This window comes from Doryrhamphus excisus, linkage group LG7 (genome assembly GCF_037039965.1).
Source record: "Doryrhamphus excisus strain RoL-2023G ecotype Guam linkage group LG7, RoL_Dexc_Guam_v1.1, whole genome shotgun sequence".
NCBI lineage: Eukaryota > Metazoa > Chordata > Actinopteri > Syngnathiformes > Syngnathidae > Doryrhamphus > Doryrhamphus excisus.
Genome location: NC_136363.1, coordinates 22,065,740 through 22,088,972, shown reverse-complemented (window position 1 = coordinate 22,088,972; position 23,233 = coordinate 22,065,740). Strand labels below are relative to the sequence as shown.

The 23,233-nt window shown below is 47.6% G+C and overlaps 2 protein-coding genes and 1 long non-coding RNA gene across 5 annotated transcripts; 1 reads left to right on the top strand and 2 right to left on the bottom strand.

Annotated features, from left to right (window-relative positions):
- Window positions 1-1,752: 1,752 nt before the first annotated feature.
- Window positions 1,753-7,030, bottom strand: LOC144899578 (uncharacterized). 3 transcript variants are annotated; one of them, XR_013627852.1, is made up of 7 exons: window positions 6,269-7,030; window positions 6,106-6,192; window positions 4,508-5,991; window positions 3,510-3,638; window positions 2,957-3,031; window positions 2,014-2,219; window positions 1,753-1,934 (listed from the first exon to the last, which is right to left on the bottom strand). It is a non-coding gene; the product is annotated as an uncharacterized LOC144899578 (long non-coding RNA). The 3 variants fall into 3 exon arrangements; XR_013627850.1 differs by having other exon boundaries at window positions 4,508-7,030; XR_013627851.1 differs by having other exon boundaries at window positions 3,510-3,600; window positions 4,508-7,030.
- LOC131108521 (uncharacterized) lies at window positions 3,352-11,558 on the top strand. Its single transcript, XM_058059527.2, has 4 exons — window positions 3,352-3,642; window positions 4,678-5,338; window positions 5,613-5,754; window positions 5,998-11,558. The coding sequence occupies exons 2-4, from the start codon at window positions 4,691-4,693 to the stop codon at window positions 11,085-11,087; spliced, it is 5,880 nt and encodes a 1,959-aa protein (XP_057915510.2). The 5' UTR covers window positions 3,352-3,642; window positions 4,678-4,690; the 3' UTR covers window positions 11,088-11,558.
- A 407-nt stretch (window positions 11,559-11,965) lies between these two features.
- LOC131108630 (uncharacterized) lies at window positions 11,966-23,163 on the bottom strand. The gene is made up of 10 exons (XM_058059800.2): window positions 23,092-23,163; window positions 14,433-22,455; window positions 14,269-14,359; window positions 14,106-14,181; window positions 13,929-14,037; window positions 13,715-13,846; window positions 13,545-13,634; window positions 13,329-13,472; window positions 13,082-13,266; window positions 11,966-13,011 (listed from the first exon to the last, which is right to left on the bottom strand). The coding sequence occupies exons 2-10, from the start codon at window positions 22,452-22,454 to the stop codon at window positions 12,843-12,845; spliced, it is 9,018 nt and encodes a 3,005-aa protein (XP_057915783.2). The 5' UTR covers window position 22,455; window positions 23,092-23,163; the 3' UTR covers window positions 11,966-12,842.
- Window positions 23,164-23,233: the final 70 nt, after the last annotated feature.

Here is a 23,233-nt window from a genome sequence, read left to right as displayed (position 1 = left end):
CCGCTGTGCACAGGTCACAGAAAGATGCCTGACGCTGTACCGTCTACTGTATATTATGTATAGTACTACACTACGTTAGTTTTGGATCCAATATTTGGCTGATTTGTACAAAGAGCTATAGATGATGCATAATAAAAGCAGAATTATTGAAATAATAATGTCTTCTGTCAGGGATTGAGGTCTTTAAATCGACATTGTATTTCATGTTGTAAATAATTAATTAGTAGTAATAGTAATGATTGTATTAAATGTCATGGAATATCACTGAAATGTATTAATACAAATGTAAATATATATTTTATATAATAAAAATATATAATTTTAAACATGTTAATATACTGTAATATGTGTGGTTACATCAGGTAGTTTAATTAAACAAAAAAATATTGAAATGTACAAAAAATATGATGAATAAACAAAAACACACAATCAAAACAATTGGAAGTTTATGAAAAAATGTATAAAGTGGGACCTCCTGTTTGTTTTTCTACTAGCACTAGATCCAGTAAGACCATATGGATCCAGGTGAGGACTCCCACAATAATCCCGTTGTGGTCACGCACACCCTTGCTCCTTTAAGACCCGGACTACACACGACTACACACCAAGTGTTCCGATACATTGTTGTCTATTCAGCATGACGACTCTCTCACGTTCATGTTTGACATCATCTCTAACCTTTTGTTCGTATGCGATGAAACGCAGGCAGGTCCCGACCCTCCCCGACGGATGGACACTCACTGGTCACTTCATTAGGTACACCTAGCAAAAAAAGAGGAAGAGTGGTGCATGAGCAGGATGATGCAATAAAGGTTTCCTGTGACACTTGATGCAGGGGGGCTCATTACACGTTGTGGGATTAGTCCCACGATGTCGGAGGTGTGTTCGTGGACCGGGGGGGTTCATGCCCCTTGAAGGAGGTCTCTAGAAGCCCTGATGGATGAGGCTGACAGAGGGAAGGCAGTCCTGCTCTGTAAAGTGAAAAGTCACAGATTGGTCACATCCTTTTGTTGTGGGGTGGATGAGAATGTCAAGGCCGGCCCAATAAGTCAGAAGTGCATGTCAGATTCCTCGCCACACGACCCTGGCGTGTATTGTGTTACATTGTGTGTGTGTGTGTGTGTGTGTAAAGTCCATGTGGGATGCCAGCGTCTCCCACGCGGAGGACGCCTGTCTCGGCGCGCTGACCCTTATAATCAGAGGATGCCAGTCACAGACGGATAAATCACTCCTCGCCCGGGGCCGCTATCTGCCTCTCTGGCAGTCGGCTCGTCCCGTCAGGAGGTGGACTGGCCCCGCGCCCGGCTCGGGCCTCGCAAAGCTAGCATGTCATGTGGCGCGAGGAGGCTGCCGCATTCTGGGCATATCTTGACTTTCATTTCGCCGCCAAGGGCCTGCTTGATGATGTCGCTTAAAGCGCCCTCCGCGCACTCCGGCGGCCATCTTATGTTATTTTTAACAGACGCCATGTTTGCAGGTAGTCCATGCACAAACATGCAAACAAACGGAGACTGACAGCTTGAAACGCTAAAAAATGCTGAGGTCATATTTGACATCAATTATTAGTCTTACATTGAATTTGATTTACAGTTTCAGTAAGCTAGGTATTAGCTTACCAATTAGCTAGGTAGCTATCGCTCGTGCAAATGATGCAACAGAAAAAATACTGCTTTGTGGGAAGGAAGGCCCCCCCAATTGAATAACGATGCTCGTGCTGAATGAGTGGGAGTGTGTGGAGTGATTTACCGCGCTGTGGAGCGTTCTTATCTCTCGCTCGGAGAGCAGGAAACACTGGGAAGTCACCGGGCAGATTAAACGCTTGGCATCACTCACGGCGACCCCTCAAAGTGGACCCGGTGGGGCGGTGGCGTGACCCCGCGGCAGGAATTCACGGAAGTGAAGAATTTTGCAGCATCAGCGCATTTTCCACTCTCCTGAGTGAGAAGTGGAATTCAGGAATGAAAGATGTAAAAATACAATATTTAATAGGATTAGAGTTGATAAACGGCATGCCTGGCGTGTAATTGAAGTGCTGCGGGTCCCAGTGCAGCTGCGCGCCTTCTAATTGAATTCCTGGCAGCTGCGAGGTTTGGGAATGTTAACCGCTTCTCTCGCACGGCGGCCTCCAGAAGGAGCTGCGACAGATGCTCCACGTGACGCTACGGTCGGTAGCCCTCGCCGAGGCGGCGTTGGACGGGAGGACAGATCTGGAGGAGCAGCTGCACAGAGGACAAATATAGGCGGGGGACCGGGGCCACAAACATATCACACATTTTTTCCCATTAACAACATAGGTTTGAATCTCGCGTGGCGCCAATTAGCTCGGGCCAGGCGTAAAAATAGCGGCGGGTGGAGGCCGATATGTCTGTCATGGCGGTGACCACGTGCTCTTCACGTGAAGGAAAGAAAAAAAGCCAGCGTGACAAATGGATGCTGTGAGCTGTCATGCTGCCTTGTTATTTTTAAACCAGGTGGGAGAAATGTTCTGAACTTCTGTTTCCATGCCAGTGTTGTCTGTGTGGCCCTGGATCATCGCCCCCCTCACCCTCGAGCGGGTTTTTAAAAATGAATAATTTCTGTCACTTGGTTGACTACAGCCTATGAAGCTAAATGTACATCGTTTTTATGACAAAACTAAAATACGAGGCAGTGTGGTCCAATTATCTGCTAATTAGGAATGTTCGTTTAGCAGGATATATCTTTTTGCCGCTGTCTTATCTTTGCAGGAATGAGGGGCATGCAGGCTTCTTCCAGCCTACCTGTTTACTCTTTGGCGGGGGGTTTCCTCCATTGTTCCCCCCACCCTTGGTCCGCCCGCCTCTCCAACTTCCTTTTTAAGGAACTTTTCACATTTTTCTGTTCCCTGCTTGTTGTTTTTTTGAGGGGGGGGGTCATGGGTTTGGCATTCCTCCATCTTGGCAGGAATTCTTTCCAACAGCATTGGACAAACACACACCTGGGAGTGATTCCGTTATGCTTCGGCACATTCCAGTGACGAGCGGGGATGAAGTCATCGCTGGTGGGCTGATCCCTGCCACGACAGGAATAGTTCTTATGCAACCTCAAGCACACCGGCTAAGCTAATATAGCTAATATAGCTAATATAGCGGACCCTGCTTAACTTCCTGGTCTCTGGGAAAGCATTTCTATTGGGACGGTGGATATTGCTTTCAATGATGCGCCCTCCTCGCCGCCTCCTCCAATTGCAAAGCAGCCCTCCTGCTTAGAGGGTCCTGCGAGTGAAGAACTCCTTAATCCTTATTATCATAAGAGCTTGTCAATGAGATTACAATCCAGCACAAACTCTGCTACTGTCATAACTGCTAAAGGAGCACATAAAGTACGTATATCACACATATTACCCCTCTGGAGAGGTACTCCAACACATTAAGACTCGCACATCTGTGAGTTAACGCCAACTTCCAGCAAGTGTTTGTGTGCAAGGCCTGAGTGAGGAGGATTTGCACTCGCAGTGGAGATTAAAGCTGGGCAAAGATTAAGCAAATTACCCGCCGTGGTGTCTCCCGAAATAAAGTGTTGCTGCGCGAGAGCCTGGGCAGCCATCAGGATGGAGAGCACGGTGCGGACGCTTCACAGAGCCTGGACCGATGACAACATTTCACCATGACAACCGCCACCTAGGTGAGTTCGATTCCAAACAAAACTCATGTCCACAATACCTTGTTATGGACTGTTTTATCTATTGCAATATGCAATTTGTCGCTCTTAAATCAGAAAAACAAAACAATAATTTAACATTTTGAGCTACACAAGACTTCATACGTACATTTTTATTTCTAATGAAGTCGTTAAGGAGTTCTAAACATTAAAACAATAACTATCAGTTTTATTTGCTGAACATGGCACTATGTTGCTAACCAGCTAATTACAAGATGATGATGCTTCTCACTCTGGCAGCTTTCCCAAAGGTCAGATCACGTTAGCCGAGGCAGCCATGACTCCTTGAAATAAACAACATATGCTCGCCTGACGTAATTCAGGTGTTTGCGCATCAGGAAGTTGCCTCCAAAGCAAATGTACTTCGGCCAGTTTGTTGACCTTCATTGGCGAGGAACAATGATGATTTGATCATCATGTTTTCCTGACTTTTTCCAAAGTATTCATGACCTTCCTAGCTGACATACAAGTACATATGATACATTTTCTATACAATAATCCCTCATTTATCATGTTTATTTGGCTGCCGACCAGACCATGACTAGCGAATTTCCAATAATATGGAATATTTTGGTGTATTTATGCCATAGAAAGCCTATTTACAATAATCTAAACACAGATTTTTGCATTATTAGAGCCCTCTACATATGAAATAACACCCCTATAGTCATCCTTACACTCGTACTGTCTAATTTCATAGACAATGAGAGAAATAAGCCATTTAAGACATAAATAAAGCTTGTCTTAAAAATGCCGAAGACTAATCCAAAGAACAAAATGTAAAACTAAAATACATAATACACCTGAAGATATAGTTAAAAGAACTCACCCAGGACATGATGACTTTACCGTCTGTAATGCTGAAGCTCAAAACGTCCCCCTGGTTGGAGTTCATAACCTAAAACTTGCAAGAGAGAAAAAGTTACAAATGTTTACAACATTGAATCTTCCCAAAAAAGGGAATAATGAATATCAACCTTGTATCTTCTTCTCTTACAGCCAATCAGCAACAATGAACGACACGGCCCATCGCAGGATCCCCCCTGATCAGTCATCGGGGAGTCTACACACTTTCGGGACCCCTCGCCATCCTAATGTCATCAACCCCATTCTATCAAAGAGGGTATGCTTCTACAAGAGCGGAGACCCTCAGTTCAGTGGCTTACGCATGGTGGTCAACAATCGGACCTTTAAGACGTTTGACGCGCTCCTGGACAGCCTGTCTAAAAAGGTGCCCCTGCCATTCGGTGTGAGGAACATCACCACCCCACGTGGGGTTCACGCCATCAACACGCTGGACGAGCTGGAGGATGGCAAGTCCTACATCTGCTCCGACAGCCGGAAGGTCAAACCCGTCAACCTGGCGCTGGCCAGGAAGAAGCTGCCGCCCTGGTACCACGCCAGGCCTATTAGCGCCCACCGCCATCGCCGGACGGTGCCGCTGGCCAGGGCTTTCCCGGGCTGGACCATGCGCAGGCAGGAACCGGTGCTTGTGCACACGCCCAAAAGGCTGCTGGTGTTCCGCAACGGGGACCCTTCTGTCAAACATCTGGTGGTGCTCCGAAAGAGGAGCACGGCGACGTTTGAGTGGATTCTGGAGTACATTTCAGAGATGTTGCAGTTCCATGTGGTGAAGTTGCACACTCCTGACGGCAGACGTGTAAGTGCAGTACAGTTTCCTGTTTGGGAAGCAGCATTAATGACCCATATAGGACTTAGTTAGACCTGCGCTGTAAACGGCAACCCCATAAGGGGAAAGTGCTAAGCTTCTTTAGTAACTCACCCTAATCCCACGCACAGCATTGTGGGATACTGCCCTGTAAGGCTACTGGTCAAGGAGAACCTTGCAGTACTGCAAGGTGCAATGTACTTTTATTACACTTCAACGTACAACCAGATGCAAAACATTTTCACTTTTGCGTTGTACGCTGCAGGTGGAAGGACTCCCGGGACTGATCCTGTGCTCAGGGATGGTGGTGGCTGCAGGCAAGGAGCCTTTCAGGCCCGCAAACTACTACAGCCAAAAATCACCAGCGTCAACGCGGCCGTCTGCCAGGAGACTGAAGGCTTTGAGCCGTAAGTTGAATTCATTTCAAGACTGTCAGTCTGATGGACGCTTCAGTCACACGACCCGTGCTATGCGGTAATCTACCTGCTCGCATAAGATAAAGCCTGAGAAAGTGCTAAGCCAATGATATCATGCAGAACACCCGAGATGACCTACATATGCCGTCAGTCTAACTCTTCCTCTCGCTTTTCCTTCTTCCATGCCTCCATGGACCTTTTTCAACCATCACCTTCCATGAACTTGACCTGAAGGTAAAAAGAAGTCTTTGTCATACAAGTCAAGAAACTTCTCCACATCCTCGGAGAGGTACATCGTGAACAAGATCCACAACTCCCTCATGGAGAGCTCATGCGAAATACCCAGCAACCCCACCAACTCCATCGAGTACGAGTCCGGACATGTGCTGGAGTCCGTTGCAGAGACGGATGCTGATGTCGAGGCGCCGGCTGAGGACGACATTGAGAAGTCTTTTCGGGTGAACCAGGACGGCAGCATGACGGTGGAGATGAAGGTGCGGCTTACAATCAAGGAGGAAGAAACCCTCCATTGGACGACCACCCTGACACGTTCTGGTGTGGCAAATCAGCTTAACATGACTTGTTTGCCTGAGCTGGAGTCACAACAGGACATCATGGATTTACATAACCCTGGTTCCTCCAGTGACACCATCAGCAAGGACAAGACTGATGATGACCAAGACGAGGACCCGCCGTTGCTCGGGAATGGAGTTTTCAGTCAAAGCAGTTATGAAGATGATGACATCAAAATACAGCCGAGTTACGGCTCTCCCAGGACAGTCCAGACCCCTGGACATAAACAATGTAGAAAAAAGCAAGATTCTGTTGAGAGTGTTGGATCAGAGACAGCAGAGGAGAGTCACGAAGGAGTCATTGGCTCTTACACATTCGTGGAAGATGATGGCGCAATGATGGAGCACTACTGCATGGTCAAGCAGAGCAGCACAAGACCAATCCCAAAACCCAGAAGACTAAGTTCCATGGATGCCAACGGCCTAAACAACACAAACATGTCATCCTATAAATCGTCTGAGATCCTGCAGATTGAATCTAGTGGGGAGGAAGTGACTGAAACAGTCTTACATATATACGAACAACAGACTTGTCAGGATAATTTCCACGCAAATGTCTGCACAAATGGGATGTCCTTTTCCAGACCGGCTACTTCAGAAACAGGGCATCACTCCACAAATAACTTTGAACCTGAATTCTGGAGACCATCAACGGCCTCTGGGTCTGTTAACATCTGGAAGGCTGGGAACCAGACAGTCACTACGCTTAAACATAGCAGAATCAAAGTTAGGCAACAAGTGCCAAAGTCCCCCAAAGGCAAAGAAACTCAACCTCAGCTAAAGTCCAACAAAACCAGAAGGGGCCCCCAAGTTAAAAATAAAGGCTTTAGACGGCTTCTGTCGGCAGGTAAAAGACAGAATTCATCAGGATCTGCAGTGAAGCACAAGAAAGCAAAACCCTTCTCCAGTGCAGGGTTCCTACGAAGAATCTATGGCAATAAATTACAATCACAAAAAAACAAATCCAAGCTGAAAAGGAGATTGACACAAAGCGAGGAGGGGGCCTTGAAAGCACCAGACAACCGAACAAAACAGGTAAACTATATTCCCGAGTCAAAGGGCGTACTGATTCAGCAGACGTCTGTACCTGGAGGGAAGAGGGAAAACAAACGCCATGAAGTCAGCGAACAAATGTCACTGCCTGCTTTTGACTCGTCCAGCTCTGTAGCTAATGCATACGTGGAGAGCTGGCTGAAGAAAGCCCATACTAACCAAGACAGAGAGGTGGCTTACATGAAAACTAACAGTGGACCTTTATTGCCCGAGGATGTGCAGGTAACTTCTGTCAGATACAGAATCCAGTCCTTAGAGAACAAATTAGCTGCATCCAACACCAATATTCAGAATAATGCAGCAGAAACCAAACCTGAACCTAAAATGAACCGACCAGAGATGCCAGCATACGGCCATACAATGGTCAACGGAGGAATCCAAGAGCCTTCTGAAACCTTCTCAATGGAGTTCCCTCTACCTCCTCCACCTGAAGAGGAACACCTAGAAGAGTCCAAAGCTGAATCTCACCTGCTAAACGTAGATGAGGCTGTGGCCTGCAATCCACCATACGTGCAACCACCAGGGAGAACTTCAGATAATCACCTGCCATCTGTTGATCCCACACCCGGCCAGGATTTACCGCACAGCCAGCACGTCATGAAAATGACTAAACTGCTGCAGCATGATGTTCCTAAGACACTGGAGAGAGCTCCATCCATCAAAAGGGCTCCCTTGGTCAGCAACGTGTCCCTCGAGAGGCACATGTCTGTCAGAAAGGCTTGCCTGGACAAGTTATGTACCAGTGACATCTCATCTCTGGAGGCTTCAGAGACATTTAGCAAACAGTCAGTCATTGCAAAGAGCAGCTCTACTGTATCTCCAAATAGTTTAACTTCTGAGGAAAGGTTGTCTTCAGTCAGTATTCCATCAAGTGAGGTTCCAACATCTCCAAATAATCTCCCAAGGGAGCAATCCACAACTGAACCCCCAAAAATCTTGGACAGTCCACCTCCAGATAAAAAACAACAATCATTCCATCAACACAGTATGGATAAAAAAATATCACCAAATATGGGCGTGCCAAAACACGTGTCACCAAATACCAGCCCCTCGACACAGAATAGGCAGATGCTGGCCAAATCCAAGCTAACCAAAAAGTCCACATGTTCCCAGTCGATGGACTTGGCGTCCCCTCCAGCTAGACGTAAGTCAAAGAGAAAGATACTTTCCAGGAACTTCTCCTCAGATAGTCCAACAGAGGCTGTGAGGACAAACACGCCAATTGATCAGGACAAAACATGTTCCACGTCTCCAGATGCAAAACAGATGGATGCCAATAAGGAGACAGAGGAGAAAGTTATCATGGACATGGAATTCCAAGCACAGTCGTTAAACATCATCAACCGGTCACACAGGAAAGACCTCCTGGACAAGGTCTGCTACTCCATCAAGTCAATCAGGCAAATCACCCAAAACAAACGTTCATCTTGCTTGGAAAAGTCCAACAGCTTGCCGGACTTCTCCTCGCATGTGGCCTCCACCTTCGGCTCCTCTTCCAAAGTGCTCCTCGCCTTCTTATCCATCATGACACTAAAGGACAGCATCTCCCACCTCAGTGTGGACCAGCTGGGGGCCGACAACATCAGCTGCGCCGAAGCTCTGAAGATGATCGACTCCCTACGAGAAATCGCAAGCATGGAAGATTCCCAGCAGCTAAAGGATAGTTTGTCTGAGCTGCAAAAGTCAGCAACAAAGCAGCTACTGGACAGCTGGAGGGGCTTCCAGGAGATGGGGGATAAATATAAGAGTTCAACGCCGAGCGGTTCGGAGAAAGATCTCGGACGTGAGACCGAAGAGCAGGCCATTGATGACTTCATCGATGGGCTGGACATCCCTGAAATACTTAAAGAGGAACTTACATCTCTCTCAGCGGGCTCTCGTAGTGACAGTGACAGAAATGAGAACATGATCGATGAAAACAGTGAAGCTGAGGGCTGCGGGACTAAGGAATACTCTGAAGAAAACCATGAGTTTGACCATGAACAGCAGAAGATCAACCTGGACCATGACATTTCTGATACTGCTGCTGAACGATGCTCAGAAGAGGAAGCAGATCATGGAGATGAAACGCCAGTGATAAGTCTCCATGAAAGTCCCATCCATCTGAACGAGCCAGTGTCACCTGAGGTTGAACATACAGGAATGAAGGTTATTGTCGAAGAAAGTCAATCTGGTCCAGAGGAAGAGCAGGAGAGCCTGGAGGAGGAGGAACATATGGAAGAAGATACTCAGGAGGACATTTCGATGGCTAAAATACTAATTGGCGACTCCCTTCCAGGGAGAGGTCAGCAACTGGATCCAGACATCATGAGCTTGATTGATCGAGCTGATGACATGACGAAGCAAAGCAGCCTTGGAGAAGATGACAGTGGGAACGACCACAGCAGCTGTAGAGTCGGTGCAGAGTCGGTGATTGAACATGAGCAAATGAGGAGCTCCATGGAGGAGGAACTAAGCTTCTACGAGAAAGAGTGTGGCTCGGGAGAGGAGCATAATGACATGAAATGTGATAAAGTGAACAATCCACTCGATCAGTTAGAAGAAATAACATCACAACCGGTGGCGGCGAGGATCAGTATTCTGGAAAAGCAGGTTGCTGAAAGACAGAGTACGAGTTACCATAAACATACCAAAAAGGCCTCCCTGGTGTCAGATGTTGAGCTTTCCACTGAAACATCTAAACACTGCAGCAGATCCGCCCCTCAGTCATCTCTGTCTTTTAGCTACGACTCAAGTGGAGTTGGAACCACAGAGCACGAGGGCAACAGAGTCAAGTCCATCAGGGACATGTTTCTGGCCAAGGGTTCTGCAGATGTACCGAAACAAAAGCAGGCCTTGAACACAACACAGCCGTCCGAGTTTAGAGCAGAGAGTGGTGGCTATCAGACTCAAACATCCGGTGAACTGTCCAGCGGAGAAGAGGATTCGTCAAGGAAGTCCATCAGCAAAGGCTTTGTGAGGAGAACCATTGAGAGGCTATACGGGAAGAAGGATGCAGTAGAAAGGCCTCCATCCGCACCCACGACAAAAAAGCACTCCAGCATTTTATCTCCCTTGCGCACGGCCCGGTCCAAGGCGGCTTCTGAGTTGTCTTACTTCAATTCCACGACTGCCCTGGACACCCTGACCGAGGCAACCCGATGCATCGCTTTTAACGCACAAGTGGATCCTGGAGACAGCGTACCCATCGACGCGGGTCGGTGGCTCATCAGGGAGAACACTCTGATCAGGAAGTCCGTTTCAGACCCGACTGGTATTAACAAGAACTTAGTGGACTGCCATGAAGACGAGGACGGGTGTGAAGACACGCAAGAGAACACGCCCTACTCCCTTTTCAGCACCACGTCCCAACTGGAAGACAGTAAAAGGTCCAAACGGTGCACCTATTTTTCTTTGCCCCACACAAGCGACTCGGAGGTCTGCCTGGATGACCCGAGCAAGAACGAGGCGAGTGGTGACCCGGAAGCAAAGGACAGCTCGGAGAGCGCCAAAGCGCCGTCAGAGAGGAACGGTTCAGCTTTTGGGGACTTTAAGATGATGGACAACAAGGTGCACCCGCTGGTGAACCTTCCGGCGGACGGTGATGTGGTGGTGTCGCAGCCAGGGAAGGGTCATGGAGTCGTGAACAGGCATCTACAGGAGCCCGATGTCTTGGATATTATGTACAACTTTTGTGGTCAACACTGTCCCATCTTGTGAACACGATCTTTCCTGTCTTTGGTGCCTACATGTTACATGTTTCAAGTTGCCATAACCTTGGCATGAACTACTGACTTTTTTACGCTCAGATCTTCTGTTGCCAGTTTAAAGCGCTTCCAAGACTCGTGCGAGTATTTGTGTGTGTTTATTTTTGCCGCCAGGTTGTTTGCCAGCCACCAGAACATGCTACTGGGAGAATTAAGCGTAATCCTGTTTTCAAGCGCTTAAGATCAGATCAAGGCTCAGCAGATGTCAGGCAAGGAGACCACAACCTGGTGGCTCCAAACAATGACGCAGCTACGATAATTGGCCTCAAAATGTTTTCCAACTTTGCAGTTCAACAATCTCATTGATGTGCAAATATTATTTTTAATGGTAGAAGAGCAGTTTTAATGTTTGACAATGTGGCAGCTGTGACGACATTGTGTCTTTAAATTGTTGTGAAGAAAATAAACGTGTATCATTTCCAGATGTGGTTGCCTTCATGTGTCACAATTGTCAGTCCCAAAGGCTCAAATCATCATGGAACCAAAAAGGTTCAGCGTGTGGATACCTTGGCTTTTCTCCTGGCTGATGACTATCACGTCTCTCAGGAGGAGCTTGTTTCCGCACCCTCTTTCTTGGGAAAGCCTGCTGTGTTGTTCCAAGCTTGTTTTGTTACCACCGCGCTGGCAAGTGTTGTGACAGGAGCGTTGAGGAATGCACTAGGAATGAGAACAAAACATGGCAGCCTTTGACCTTTTACACTGCATCGATACCAAACATCCGAGTGGCCACTAGGCGTCACTGTTCTGCAAGGCAGTCATCAGGGCAGGTCAGGGCAGGCCTTCAACGCTCTTCTCAGAGGCCTATTCAAAAAAAAAGTGAGCAGGCAGCAGTCTTTTTAAAGTTTATTATTTAAATAAATATTTACAAGACTTTGTATAAATCCAATCTATTTTGCACTGTGAATCTCTCTAAAGGTAAGATGAAAATAAGGGAGACCATTTGGACGCTATTCTCCATGGCGCCAACACCATTTAACACCGGAGCCGTAAGACCTTCCACATGGTTTATTATAAATGTGGTTATAGTATGCATTTATCTACATGATGAGTCAATATACAGTGTAAGTTACTAAGGAATAGGAGGGCCATACTGTCAACTAATCCTAAAAAAAGGCCTGGAGAATAAAAATCAACATCTGCAGTCACGCGGTTAAATTCAGCCACTGAAAGCAAATGGTGAAATGAAAAAGACACTTGATACAGTATAAGTAGGTTACAATGCCCCGCTAGGTGACGTGCAGTATATGGCTCAGCTTGGAAAACATCTGTTGATTCAGGCAAGGTGAGGAGCACCTTTTTAATGCCCAAGCTACACTTCTAGACAGGCATTTCTTCAGAGAAAAGCATCCTACAACATGATCAAGTCAAAGGAGGAGTACACATTTTTAAAAACTGAAGTGTTTAAAAACTGAGCAGCTGTGACTTTTTTCATGTGACGTCTTTGTAAAAATCTAAAATCATTTCAAATATATGCCTTTTCAAACAATGATTTGGATGTTTTTCCAAATAAACTTGGGTGGGATTAAAGGGTGAATTTGTATTTCCCAGCAAAGCCGTGTTTTCATCCTGAGATTTAAACCAAACCGTATCCTTTCTTAGGGAATGTTGTCACCCCCCCACCCAAATTGAAGAGCCTGTTGGACTTGTTTAAGTCCACTTGGTCTGCGAGGGACTGGGCTAAATTCGTCCTCACCCCTGCTGGCGATCGTCATACTGAATCAGTTTTTGGCTGGGAGGGCTGCTTTCTGCTAACAAAGTTATATACCAAAAACTGAGACGTGCCAAAGTACTGTGTGGCGAAGAGCTTCCCATCGGGGGTCGGGTCGGAGAACGCGATCTCATCTTTGCTCAGGTAGGAACCGTAGATGAAGTTGTTCCTGTGTGACAAAAGGGACTAGACCTTGATTAACTGCGTCTACGTCGACATGGCTGTGGCGCCGCACTGACCTGAGGCACTCCACCAAGCGGGAGGCGATGCCGCGGCGTCTCATCATGCTGACCACCCAAATGCGGCTGATCCCGCAGATGGCTGGTTCGGGCGTGGTGGAGCAGCACCAAGCCCTCTGGCGCTCAAACATCACCTTCTCTCCTTCTGAGCCGCCAGGTGCGAGCTCCTCGATCACCCGGTAGCCCTGCAGACATGTTGGAGTAACATAACTGGTGTGGAACACATTCGACCACTGCCACGGCTCACCTCCTGAATGTGCTCTGCGATGAGGCAGCCTGCCACTTTCTTGTCGTTGGAGATGAAGAGGAAGGTTTTGGTCTGCGAGGGACACTTGGTCTCCACCTGCTGGAAGCCCAGGTCATTGTCCACCATCTCTCTAATCTCTTCAACCTGAGGAACAACCAGTCGTTAGCTGCATCATCTTTACAAGGTGGAAACGACCTTCCTGCAAATGTAGGGCACCTTCTTGAGAGCGTATTTGGGATCGTCTGGCAGGACTAGAATGATCTTCCCATCTGGGAATTCTCCCAGGATCCTCTCCTTCTTCCATCCCTGGCAAGAATGACAAAGAAACGTAACACACTGTTTCTACGCATAAAACATTCATGGGAGTTGAACTTAAATTCACTCACCACATATTTAACAGCACTGATGAACTGGTTGTGGAAGAGTAAATGCTGAGATTCGTCCTCGGGGTTGGCGGCGGAGTACAGCATCCCACACACATTGCAGGCCACCGCTCCAAAGTGCTTCTGTCCTGCATCCTTTAAGGTACAGCACATCGATATTAGATGTAGCACGAAACTCTAACAACATAACTTGAGGCGAATGGCTAATGCGACTTACAATAATAGTCTGGGTGCCATCTTTGTCAGCCTCTTTGAGTTTCCTGACTTCTCTCTGCAGACAAGCGTCGGTCAGAGGAGTCTCTCCACCGTGCTGCTTGACGGCGCCGCTGCAATATGAACACAAATTAGAATGAATACAGGTTTCATTCATGCTACAAGAGGAAAAAACTCTTACTCTTGACAAGGCCTTTCTGATGTCTCCTGTGCTGTCTTGATGCGTTCGGCCTGTGGGCACTGATCCACATCGCTGACTGTAAGAATAAGAATTAGGATGATAGGACACCTCTACCATTGAAAGTATAACATAGTTATACATGATAACAATGTACAATGCAGACCTGATGGCTTTTCTTCACATTTCTGCATATTCAACTGATCTGAGCTCTCTTTTGGAGGAGGTGAACCTGATGAATGCAAAGCAGGAGCCTCCTAGCCAAGGAAAAGAGGGGATTAATGCACATTTAGAACAGCAAGGATGTTTAATTAATGATTAGTTGCTTACTTTGCCTTCAGTGTCTGATGCAGGCTCAACCAGACGAGGTTTGGGAGGACCTGAACCTTTATCCGAGTTCGGATCAGTCGGTTTTGCCTGGAGTGTGTTTGATGGCACTGAAGGTGTGGTGGGACCTGCACCGGCAGCTTTAAGTTTGGGTGAAACAGAAGCTGCTGCACTTTGGGTCTCACTCGAAGCATTGGCAGATTTCATCTGAAGACTCAATGGGACCGGAGCCTTTGATTGCGCTGCATTTGTAGAAGCGGCCGCAACCGGGGATGGAAACTGGGGGGTTGTGGCACTGGCACGTCGTGGACCAGGAGAAGGACTGCAAGGCTTTGACTGAGTGGTTACTGAAATAGAAGACTTGGACTGACCTGACATGTGTCCACCAGGAACGACTGAAGGTTGACGTTGGGACTGGTTCGGAACCTGTGACGGCTTTGCAGGAAGTGTGGCTTTAGGCTGGGCCAGAGGACTAGACTGACCAATGACTTGGGAAGTCCTGCATAGGGGACTGGACTTCTTGGGAGGTGCCGGTAAGGGGTCATCATCTAGTTCAAAATCATCAGGTGAATACCTGGGCCGTGGTTTGTATGGCTTGTACTCTACAGGCTTGGGCTTGGGGGCTTTCAGTCCGTTGGGCATTGGGGGGGGCACAGCTGGCAGTGACCTTCTGGTTGACGACCTGGTCACTTTTGGGGAGGGAGCTGGAGGCGGCGTTGCTTTTGAAGTCTGAGCCTTACTTTGTCTTGTTATTCTTGTGTTTTCAACTTTAGCAGGTTCAGGCTGCGGTGTTTCCGGTTTTATGGGGTCAGTTTTAGCATCAGGTTCCGCCTTGGGAGCTTCGACTTGAGGTGGTTCCCCTTTAACAGTTTCAGGCTTTGCAACCTCAGGCTGAGGAACCTCTGCTGTGGGTGTTGCAGGTTTGCTGTTTAAGACGGGACTTGGAGGAGAGGAGGAAGTGTCTTTGGGTGCGGGTGCAGCATCTGCGTTCACTGCATTGGCAGAAGAAGCAGTTGTGAACATTGAAGCTTGCCAGTCCATGTCTGACAACATTTGATTGGCTTGGTCCGTCTTCATCTTCTTCATGCGAGCCCATGACATCTTCTCCCGCTGCAGTTCAACCTGTCTCAGTCTTTGATAGCGCGTCAACTTCTTTTTCTCGTGGGCCTTCAGGGGCACTGTCACCTGGGACACGAAGAAGCGCCTCTTTGGGGGGTCCTCGTGAGGTTTGGACACGGGAGCTGAGGGCTGCACCACAGGTGTCTCCTCAGCGGGGGTTCCCAAAGCTGAGGAGCTTTCCGGTTCAGCGGGAGGCTTGGCGTCAGCGGTGGCTACTTCCTGTGCGCTTACAGGTGGATTCTCCTTCCTGCTGGCTTCACCTTTGGCTGCTGCTTGCTTTTCTTCCTCGATCCTCTTTAACAGCATGCTGTCTGTGGCGATGTCCTCAGCTATTTCCTGACACAGGGCCAAGAGGTTCAGCTGCTGTTTGTTGGCAGCCTTTTTCATGGCGGCAGCTTTCTGCTCTGCTAAAGCCGCAAGACGAGCTTTGGTCTTTGCTTGGGTGTTCATTTCTTGCTTTCTGGGTTTCTCAACCTCTGGGGTCTTCTTATGGTCTTTCTTTTCAGTGTCATTGTCTGGCTTGGAATCAGCTTCATGCTCCTTTTTGTCACCCAGCGTTTCTGCAGGCTTTTGAAGAGGAGGTGCTTCAACCATTTCAGCTGTTTTTTCTAGAATGGTGACATCACTATCTTCTTCATTGTCCTCTTCGGCCACCACAATCTCATGGCCGAGCTCCATGTCCTCCAGAATTTGCACTTCCTGTAGGGCAAATTGACCCTCGCCACACTCTGATGGCTGAAGGAATTGGTCTGGCGTTTCAAGAAGCTGAGTAGCTTCCTCTACAGGTGGAGCGCTTACGCCATCTGCCTCCTCACCGACAACATCGGCAACCTGAGTGGGTGCTTGACATGGATGCACTTCGGCCTCTGGGATGATGGTCTCTTGGGGTCCGTTTGAAGCGGTTTCACCTGCCACGTCTGCCACGAATTCCCCGTCCGGATGCATGTGGTCAAAGCAGGGGCTGGAAAGACCTGATGCAGCGGCAGCTTGAGAGACAATATCAAAGGGAATTTTGTTCTCAAGGACTGGCTGGAGGATGACATACTCCTCAGCCGCACCATCTGCAATGTCCACCGCAGGCACGGCTGGGGTGTCCTCTTGCACCTGTCCACAAAGGTCTACAGCCAGGACACACTTCGGCTCTGGAGACACTCCTTCTTCTTCCTGTGCAACCTCATCTACTGGTGTGCTGACAGCAACGCTTGAGCTCATGACTGCAGCCGTGGAATTCTGCTCTGCAGCGGTGGTGCTATGCTCTACCTCCATCGGTTCATCTGCTGCTTGTTCCTCATTTCCCATCTGCGATTTACTTGTGTCCACGTCTTCCATAGACACCAAATTCTGCTTCTCCAAAGCATCCCCATCACCGTTACTCTCTGGACTGCTAATGGGCTCGTACACAATCTGGCTTTGACTGACTGTGTCACTCTGCTCTTCTGGGGCGTAAAGCACAGAAGCAGAGGCCTCTGATTGGTCGCAAACAAACGCTTCAACTCCACTGCTTCCGGATGCTTCTCTGAGGGGGACGTCGGCTCTCTCAGCAGGAGTGATTGCATCCTCTTCTTTGACTTCTTGCTTTCCTGTGTTATCTTCCATTAAAGATTCTACTGTAGTTTTGCTGATACGATCCATGTGCTCCGGATGTGTGTTTTCCTCCTGGTTATTCCCCACATCAAGCATGGATTTGTGAATTTCATTCACCACGGTGACCTTCTCCCCTTGGTGGATGTGTTGCACCACAGCAGTCTCAGTTACAGGTGCATCACTGAGTGAAACCACTGGAAGGTCTCCTTTCACATGAGGAAGTTCACCGACGCTCTGGAATGGAGGAGCTGGATGAGAGATGAAATCTGGTGCTGCTGCCGTCGGCATGTCAGCTTCTACTTTGCTTACTGCAGTGGTCAAACTCTTGGTGACTGCCTCCTCCATGGCCTCCTGCTCCTCAGAGCTCGACACAACCAGACCTTTCTGAAAGGAGTCACTGGCGTCCCCGACTGCTGGTGTTTGGAGATCCACTGAGGCGCCAACAAAATGCTTGTTTTCATTACAGCCATTTGTGGCAACATCTGGGACCTTCTGAACGTCACCTATGTGAGATGTACTGACTTCTGTGACGTCAGGCTTCTTGTTCTGTTCCATGGATGTGAGATGAGGATACTCCACTGTTGATGTTGCTTCACATTGAACGTCTTCTTTATTAGTAGAACAATCTACCATGACCTCCTGAGGCAGTTGAGTCGCGTGTTCGAGTTGTGTCTCTTGTGTTGTGGTCGTTCCTTCCCTTTGACCTTCCAGGGTTTGCGTGTCTGACGCGGTAGCAGACATAGATGCTAAAGTAGTCTGACGCTCCTGAGCAGCCTCGCATCCAAGAGAGTCTTCATGCTCCATGTTTTGGGATGGTTCTGTCTGAGCGTCAGGTGTCAGGTGTGTGTCGGCCATTGCTGGACTCGTCTGGCTTTGTTCCATGAGGGCTTCGGACGGCGTGTCTTCTGTTGTTGCAGTATATATCCCCACATGTTCTGGGCTCATCTGACTGAGTGTGTCCTTCAGAGGTTTCATGGTAAGGTCTTCTGCGTTCTGCACCTGGAAGTCAGCTGCAGTCACGGAATGACATTCAGGAACATCTGAGCTGTGTTGACTTATTTCCGCTGAGGTATCCATGTTTGACTTCTCGGCCGATGTCACTTCTGGAAAACGGTCTTCATTTCCACTGCTATTGGAATCATTTTGGACCTTAGAAATATCCTGGAGGTTTGAATTTATCATCAATTCTTGATGGGCGTCACCTGGAATGTGCTCAAACTTCATGTTATCTTCATGTTCCATAAATTCATTTCTTTCACTAATCTCTCGGCCTGTTGTTGCGTCAATGCTGTCCACTTCCTGTAAGGAGACAGGATGCGCCACATTCTCATTTGTTGCGGAAGCCTGGATGTTGGATTCAGTCATGGGTGCCGGAGAATATTCAACGCACTGATGTTCTTTTTCCACACTTTTCATCACATCCTCTTGAACAGCTGGTATGTGTGTAGCGTCCGTAGTCTTTTGCCTGTTCATTTCCTCCTGTGACGTCACTTCCACATCTGTCGGAAGCACAGACACTGTGACACATTCAGAGGACACCTCCATTGTTCCATTTTGCTCATCGACTGCCCCATCTGTCGACGCCTCCGTTGTTTTGTTGACACCATCACAAGAAGTTGTCACCTGCTCCTGCTGGTGTTCCGATGGCGACGGCAATTGGCCAACCAAAGTTGACTGATTTATGACACGTACATCTGTCTGGCTTTCTGGATCTTCAACAAACTCAATTTGATGTTCCTCAGCTTTATTAAAACTGCATACCTCTGTTGGCGGTGCCGTTTCTTCATTCTGACTCAATGGGTTGCGATCAGACGCCATGACAATTTGATGCTCTGGGCTGTTATCAGTCTCCATTAGATGTTCCTCAACTTGACCTTCCATGACGACCTCTTTTGCTGTGTGTTCCTCTGGAAGTGACAGCTCTTCGGTCTTTAGTCCTGTCTCTGCATCATCATCATGTTCCTCAGTACAACCTCCTACAAAAACGTCTTCTGGCATGGCTTTCATTTCCTTTGAAAGTGGCAGACCTTCTGTGACATGTTCCATCACTGTTGGATGTTGTCCAACACAAACCTCTCCATCAGGATGCCCCGTTACATTTTCTGTGGTGGGACTCTCCGATTTACCGTCCAACTCCATTTGTGGTAGAACGTCACAGGACTGACACTCTTCCATTTCCGTTTCTTCAGGTTCAATCTCTGGCTTTCTATCAAACGGACCCACGGTGCTATGAAGCCCAACAACGACCTCTTGTGTCGTGGGATGTGAAAGCGTCAGATCTTCTCTTACGTATTCCTCAGATGGGGTCTCCTTTGTTGTTGGATTTTCTTCCGTCTGACTTCCTGGATCTTTGTGATGTTCCTCAACTTGACTTTCTGAGAGGTCCTCTTGTAGTGTGGGGTCCTTTGAAGGTGGCAGTTCTTCCATCACTGTCGCATGTTCTTCAACACATGGCTCTCCGACAGGACCTGCTGTCACATTTTCTATGGGACTCACTTTTGGTAGAACTTCACAGGAGGGACTGTCTTCCATTGCTGCCTCTTCAGGTTGATTCTGTGAGTACGTATCAAATGGACTCTCGGCGCATTGAACCCCAAAGACAAGAACTTCTGGTGTGGGCTCAGTTTTCTTTGAAAGTGTCAAATCCTTTCTTTCGTATTCCTCAGTTCGACTCTCTGGGGCTTTATCAGACTCCTTTGTTAGATTTTCTTCAATTTGACGTTGTAGGTCTTTTCGATGCTCCTCAACTTGACACACGATGAGGTCCTCTTGTAGTGTGGGGTCCTTCGAAAGCGACAGCTCTTCTGTTAAATTTTCTTTATTCTTTAGTCCATCAGAAGCCATCGCTGTCTCTGCATCTTCATCAGTCACATTTAGATTTTCTTCAGGACCACCTTCTATGTGGACCTCTTGTGGCACGGGTTCCACCTCCTTTGAAAATGACAGACTATCTGCAACATGTTCTTCTGCCCACGCTACATTATTTTCTTTCATGGGACCCTCTGTTTTACTGTCCAACTCCATTTGTGGATGATCATCACAGGACTCACTCTCTTCCACAGCCGTTTCTTCTGGTTGATTCTCCGGGTTTCTATCACATGAACTCTCGCCGCTATGAATCCCCATGAGGCCTTCCTGTGGCATGGGTTCCACTTCCTTTACAAGTGAGAGACATTCTGTTAGATGTTCTTCTATCACTGTTGGATGTTCTTCTGTCCTTGTTTGATGTTCTTCTGTCACTGTTACATGTGCTGCTGTCCCTGTTATAGGTTCTTCTGTCACTATTAGATGTTCTTCCGCACAAGGCTTCTCTCTGTCAGGATCTAATGTTGGACGTTCTTGAGTGAGACTCTCCAGTTTATTGTCCGACTCCATTTGTGGTAGCTCATCACAGGACTGACTCTCTTCCATTGCCGCTTCTTCACGTTGATTCTCTGGGTTTCTATCGAATGGACTCTCAGTGCTATGAATCCCAACGAGGACCTCTTGTGGTGTGGGTTCCATTTCCTTTGAAAGTGACAGACCCGTTACCTGGTCTTCCACACAAGGCTGGTCTCTGTCAAGGTCAAAGGTTTGATTTCCTTTCGTGAGACTCTCTGGTTTACCATCAGACTCCATGTTTTGTAGATGATCGCAGGGCCGAATCTCTTCCACTAATCTTTGTGCGGGTTGATTCTCTGGGTTGCGTTCAGACGGGCACACTGTGGTACGTATGAGCTCATGTGGTGTGGGTTCAGTTTTCCTTGAAGGTAAGAGACTGTCTCTTACATTCTCTTCTACCAATGTTACATTTTCTTTAGTGGGACTCTCAGGATTACCCTCAGACTCCATTTCTGGTAGAGCGTCACAGGACCGACACTCTTCTGTTGCCGTTTCTTCAGGTTGATTCTCCAGGTGTCTATCAAATGGACTTCCTGCGCTATGAATCCCAACATGGACCTCTTGTGGCTCAGTTTCTGTTGAAAGCATCGGATCCTCTCTTTTGTCTTCCTCAGCTGGCCTCACTGGGGTGAAACCAGACTGCTTTGTTGTTAATTTTTCTTCAATCTGACTTCTTGGGTTGTTATCACACTCAATATTTGTTACAATTTCTTCAGTCTGGCTTTCTGAGTTGCCGTACATTGCTGTTACATGTTCTTCAATGCAGCTTTCTGGGCTAGTTACAGATTCTGTTATTGGAACATTTTCTTCAATGCGGCTTTCTGGGCATCCATCAGACTCCATTGATGGATGACTCCCTGGACTCTGACTCTCAGGTTGACAACTTTCTGAGATTTTTTCTTCTGGGGTGCTGTGAAAGGGTTGGTGATGTTCACTGCAAAGACCCTCCTCAGACCCCACAAGGACATTACGCCCCTCAATTTCCACTGCCTCCTGTTTACAATGTTGCCATGTTTCACAAGAAACCGTCTCTTTTAATTCACTGTTCTGACATTTTGGTTGGTCGTCTGCCCGTCTGTCCGTACTGTGCTGGTGTAGTTGGTTGGTGCCGCTAGAACATAATACCTCTGATGACGGTGGTAGAGCTTTGCTAGCTAAACTGCTGTGGTTGTTGATAGAGTCTGTCACAACGTCTGCACATGATGCTGAGGTTGTGCCGTCTATCAGCGTTTGGTCCTCTGCTTCTTTTACGTCCTTTTCTTCAGCTGCAAATTTGATACTCACTGTTTCAGAACCATTAGTGTCCTTTGACTCGTTTGTCTTTTCTGCACGTTCCAGTCTTTGTGTCGATGAGTTTTCTTCTTCAGCGGGAGTTGCCTCTGCTGTTCCGTCAAGACCCGAATCTGACGCTCTCCTATAACTGTAATCAATCTGTGTCTCTACATGGAACTCTTGACTCACCTCCAACGAGTCACAACACAACTCGTCTTCAGCCTTGCGCTTTGCTGGTACTTGGTTAGGATATTGCCTGATGCAGCAGGTCTCGCCGCTCTCTGCGACGTATGACTTAGTTTCATCATCAGACTCGGAGGAAGTCACCCCTGCAGAGAAAACTTTGGAGTTAGCGCTATCAGATGGAGCTTCTCCGCAGGAGGCACTTGTGGCGTTCATGATGGATGCATCTAAAGTGCGTATGCTGGAGTTGTGAACAGGCGAACCCCGTCTGGACGCCTTAGCTGGTTTGTCTCCCTCTTCCGACGAGGATGACAGTTTCCTCTTGGTCCGCGGGGCAACTGTCGGCTCTTGCATATTCATTTCTTTTAGGGAGGTGTTGTTGGCAGCTGGTGCAGCTTCACTTTGAATAGCGCCAACATCCTCATCCAACTTCCTAATCTTGGGTGGAGGATCAAGAGGATCGCTTCCTCTCTCTGAGGCTGGCATTCTGTCAAAATATTTTAATGCATTGGTCAATCATAAATGTAAAAATGTGGTAAGTGTACATGACAGTAATACGGAGAAAATTATCAATAAAACTATTTGAGTCTGACACAACCATTGACATGTAGCTGGAGTTTGACGGATGAATACAATACAAAAATAGACAAACAGAAGAGATCAGAATATGTACTGATAATGTACAGCATGCATTGTTATTATTATGAATCGGCTCCTCCAAAATCATGCCCATCTAGTGACGAACACCGGACGTAAAGTGTTGACAAATCCATGCATAACAACGTGGCTAACGACTAACTCCAAGCAGGAGTCAGCAAGCCACCACGCAAAGCGCTCCCCTGAAGCCCCACTGTAGACGTCAAATAAAGCCACTGGGTGTTGCAAGGGGTAGTTTTGTAGCAACAGACGGCCAGCGAGCTAGCAAAATAGTGGTTAGCATTAGCTACAAGTGCACAGTGTGATGGAGGCTAAAGCTAGCAAGCAGCCAACTCGCAACAAATAAAAGGAGCGAGCCTCTAAAAGCAACAAAGCGGCAGTCGGGCAGACAAAGCCAAGCCTTAAGAAAACAACGCAAACGCCAACAATGCTAGCAAAAGTGGAATAACTCGACTATAGAACTCACTTCGGTGGTATTTTCTTCTCCAACACCAGCTGTTTTTTTTCCTGTGAATAAAAATTGACGGTACATCCGGAGACTGGCGCCGGATGTGACGTAGAAATTGCGCGGTTTCTTCTTTAGTTTGGCACTTGTATTCATCCAAATT

Excerpts from the sequence above, each read along its gene's own strand:
- LOC131108630 (XM_058059800.2), bottom strand. The coding sequence starts at position 22,454 with ATGCCAGCCTCAGAGAGAGGAAGCGATCCTCTTGATCCTCCACCCAAG. Across the intron at positions 13,635-13,714 it reads TCAGTGCTGTTAAATATGTG|GGATGGAAGAAGGAGAGGAT; the intron begins GTGAGTGAATTT and ends CATTCTTGCCAG. Across the intron at positions 13,267-13,328 it reads TCGCAGAGCACATTCAGGAG|GGCTACCGGGTGATCGAGGA; the intron begins GTGAGCCGTGGC and ends ACATGTCTGCAG.
- LOC131108521 (XM_058059527.2), top strand. The coding sequence starts at position 4,691 with ATGAACGACACGGCCCATCGCAGGATCCCCCCTGATCAGTCATCGGGG. Across the intron at positions 5,339-5,612 it reads ACACTCCTGACGGCAGACGT|GTGGAAGGACTCCCGGGACT; the intron begins GTAAGTGCAGTA and ends TGTACGCTGCAG. Across the intron at positions 5,755-5,997 it reads GAGACTGAAGGCTTTGAGCC|GTAAAAAGAAGTCTTTGTCA; the intron begins GTAAGTTGAATT and ends CTTGACCTGAAG.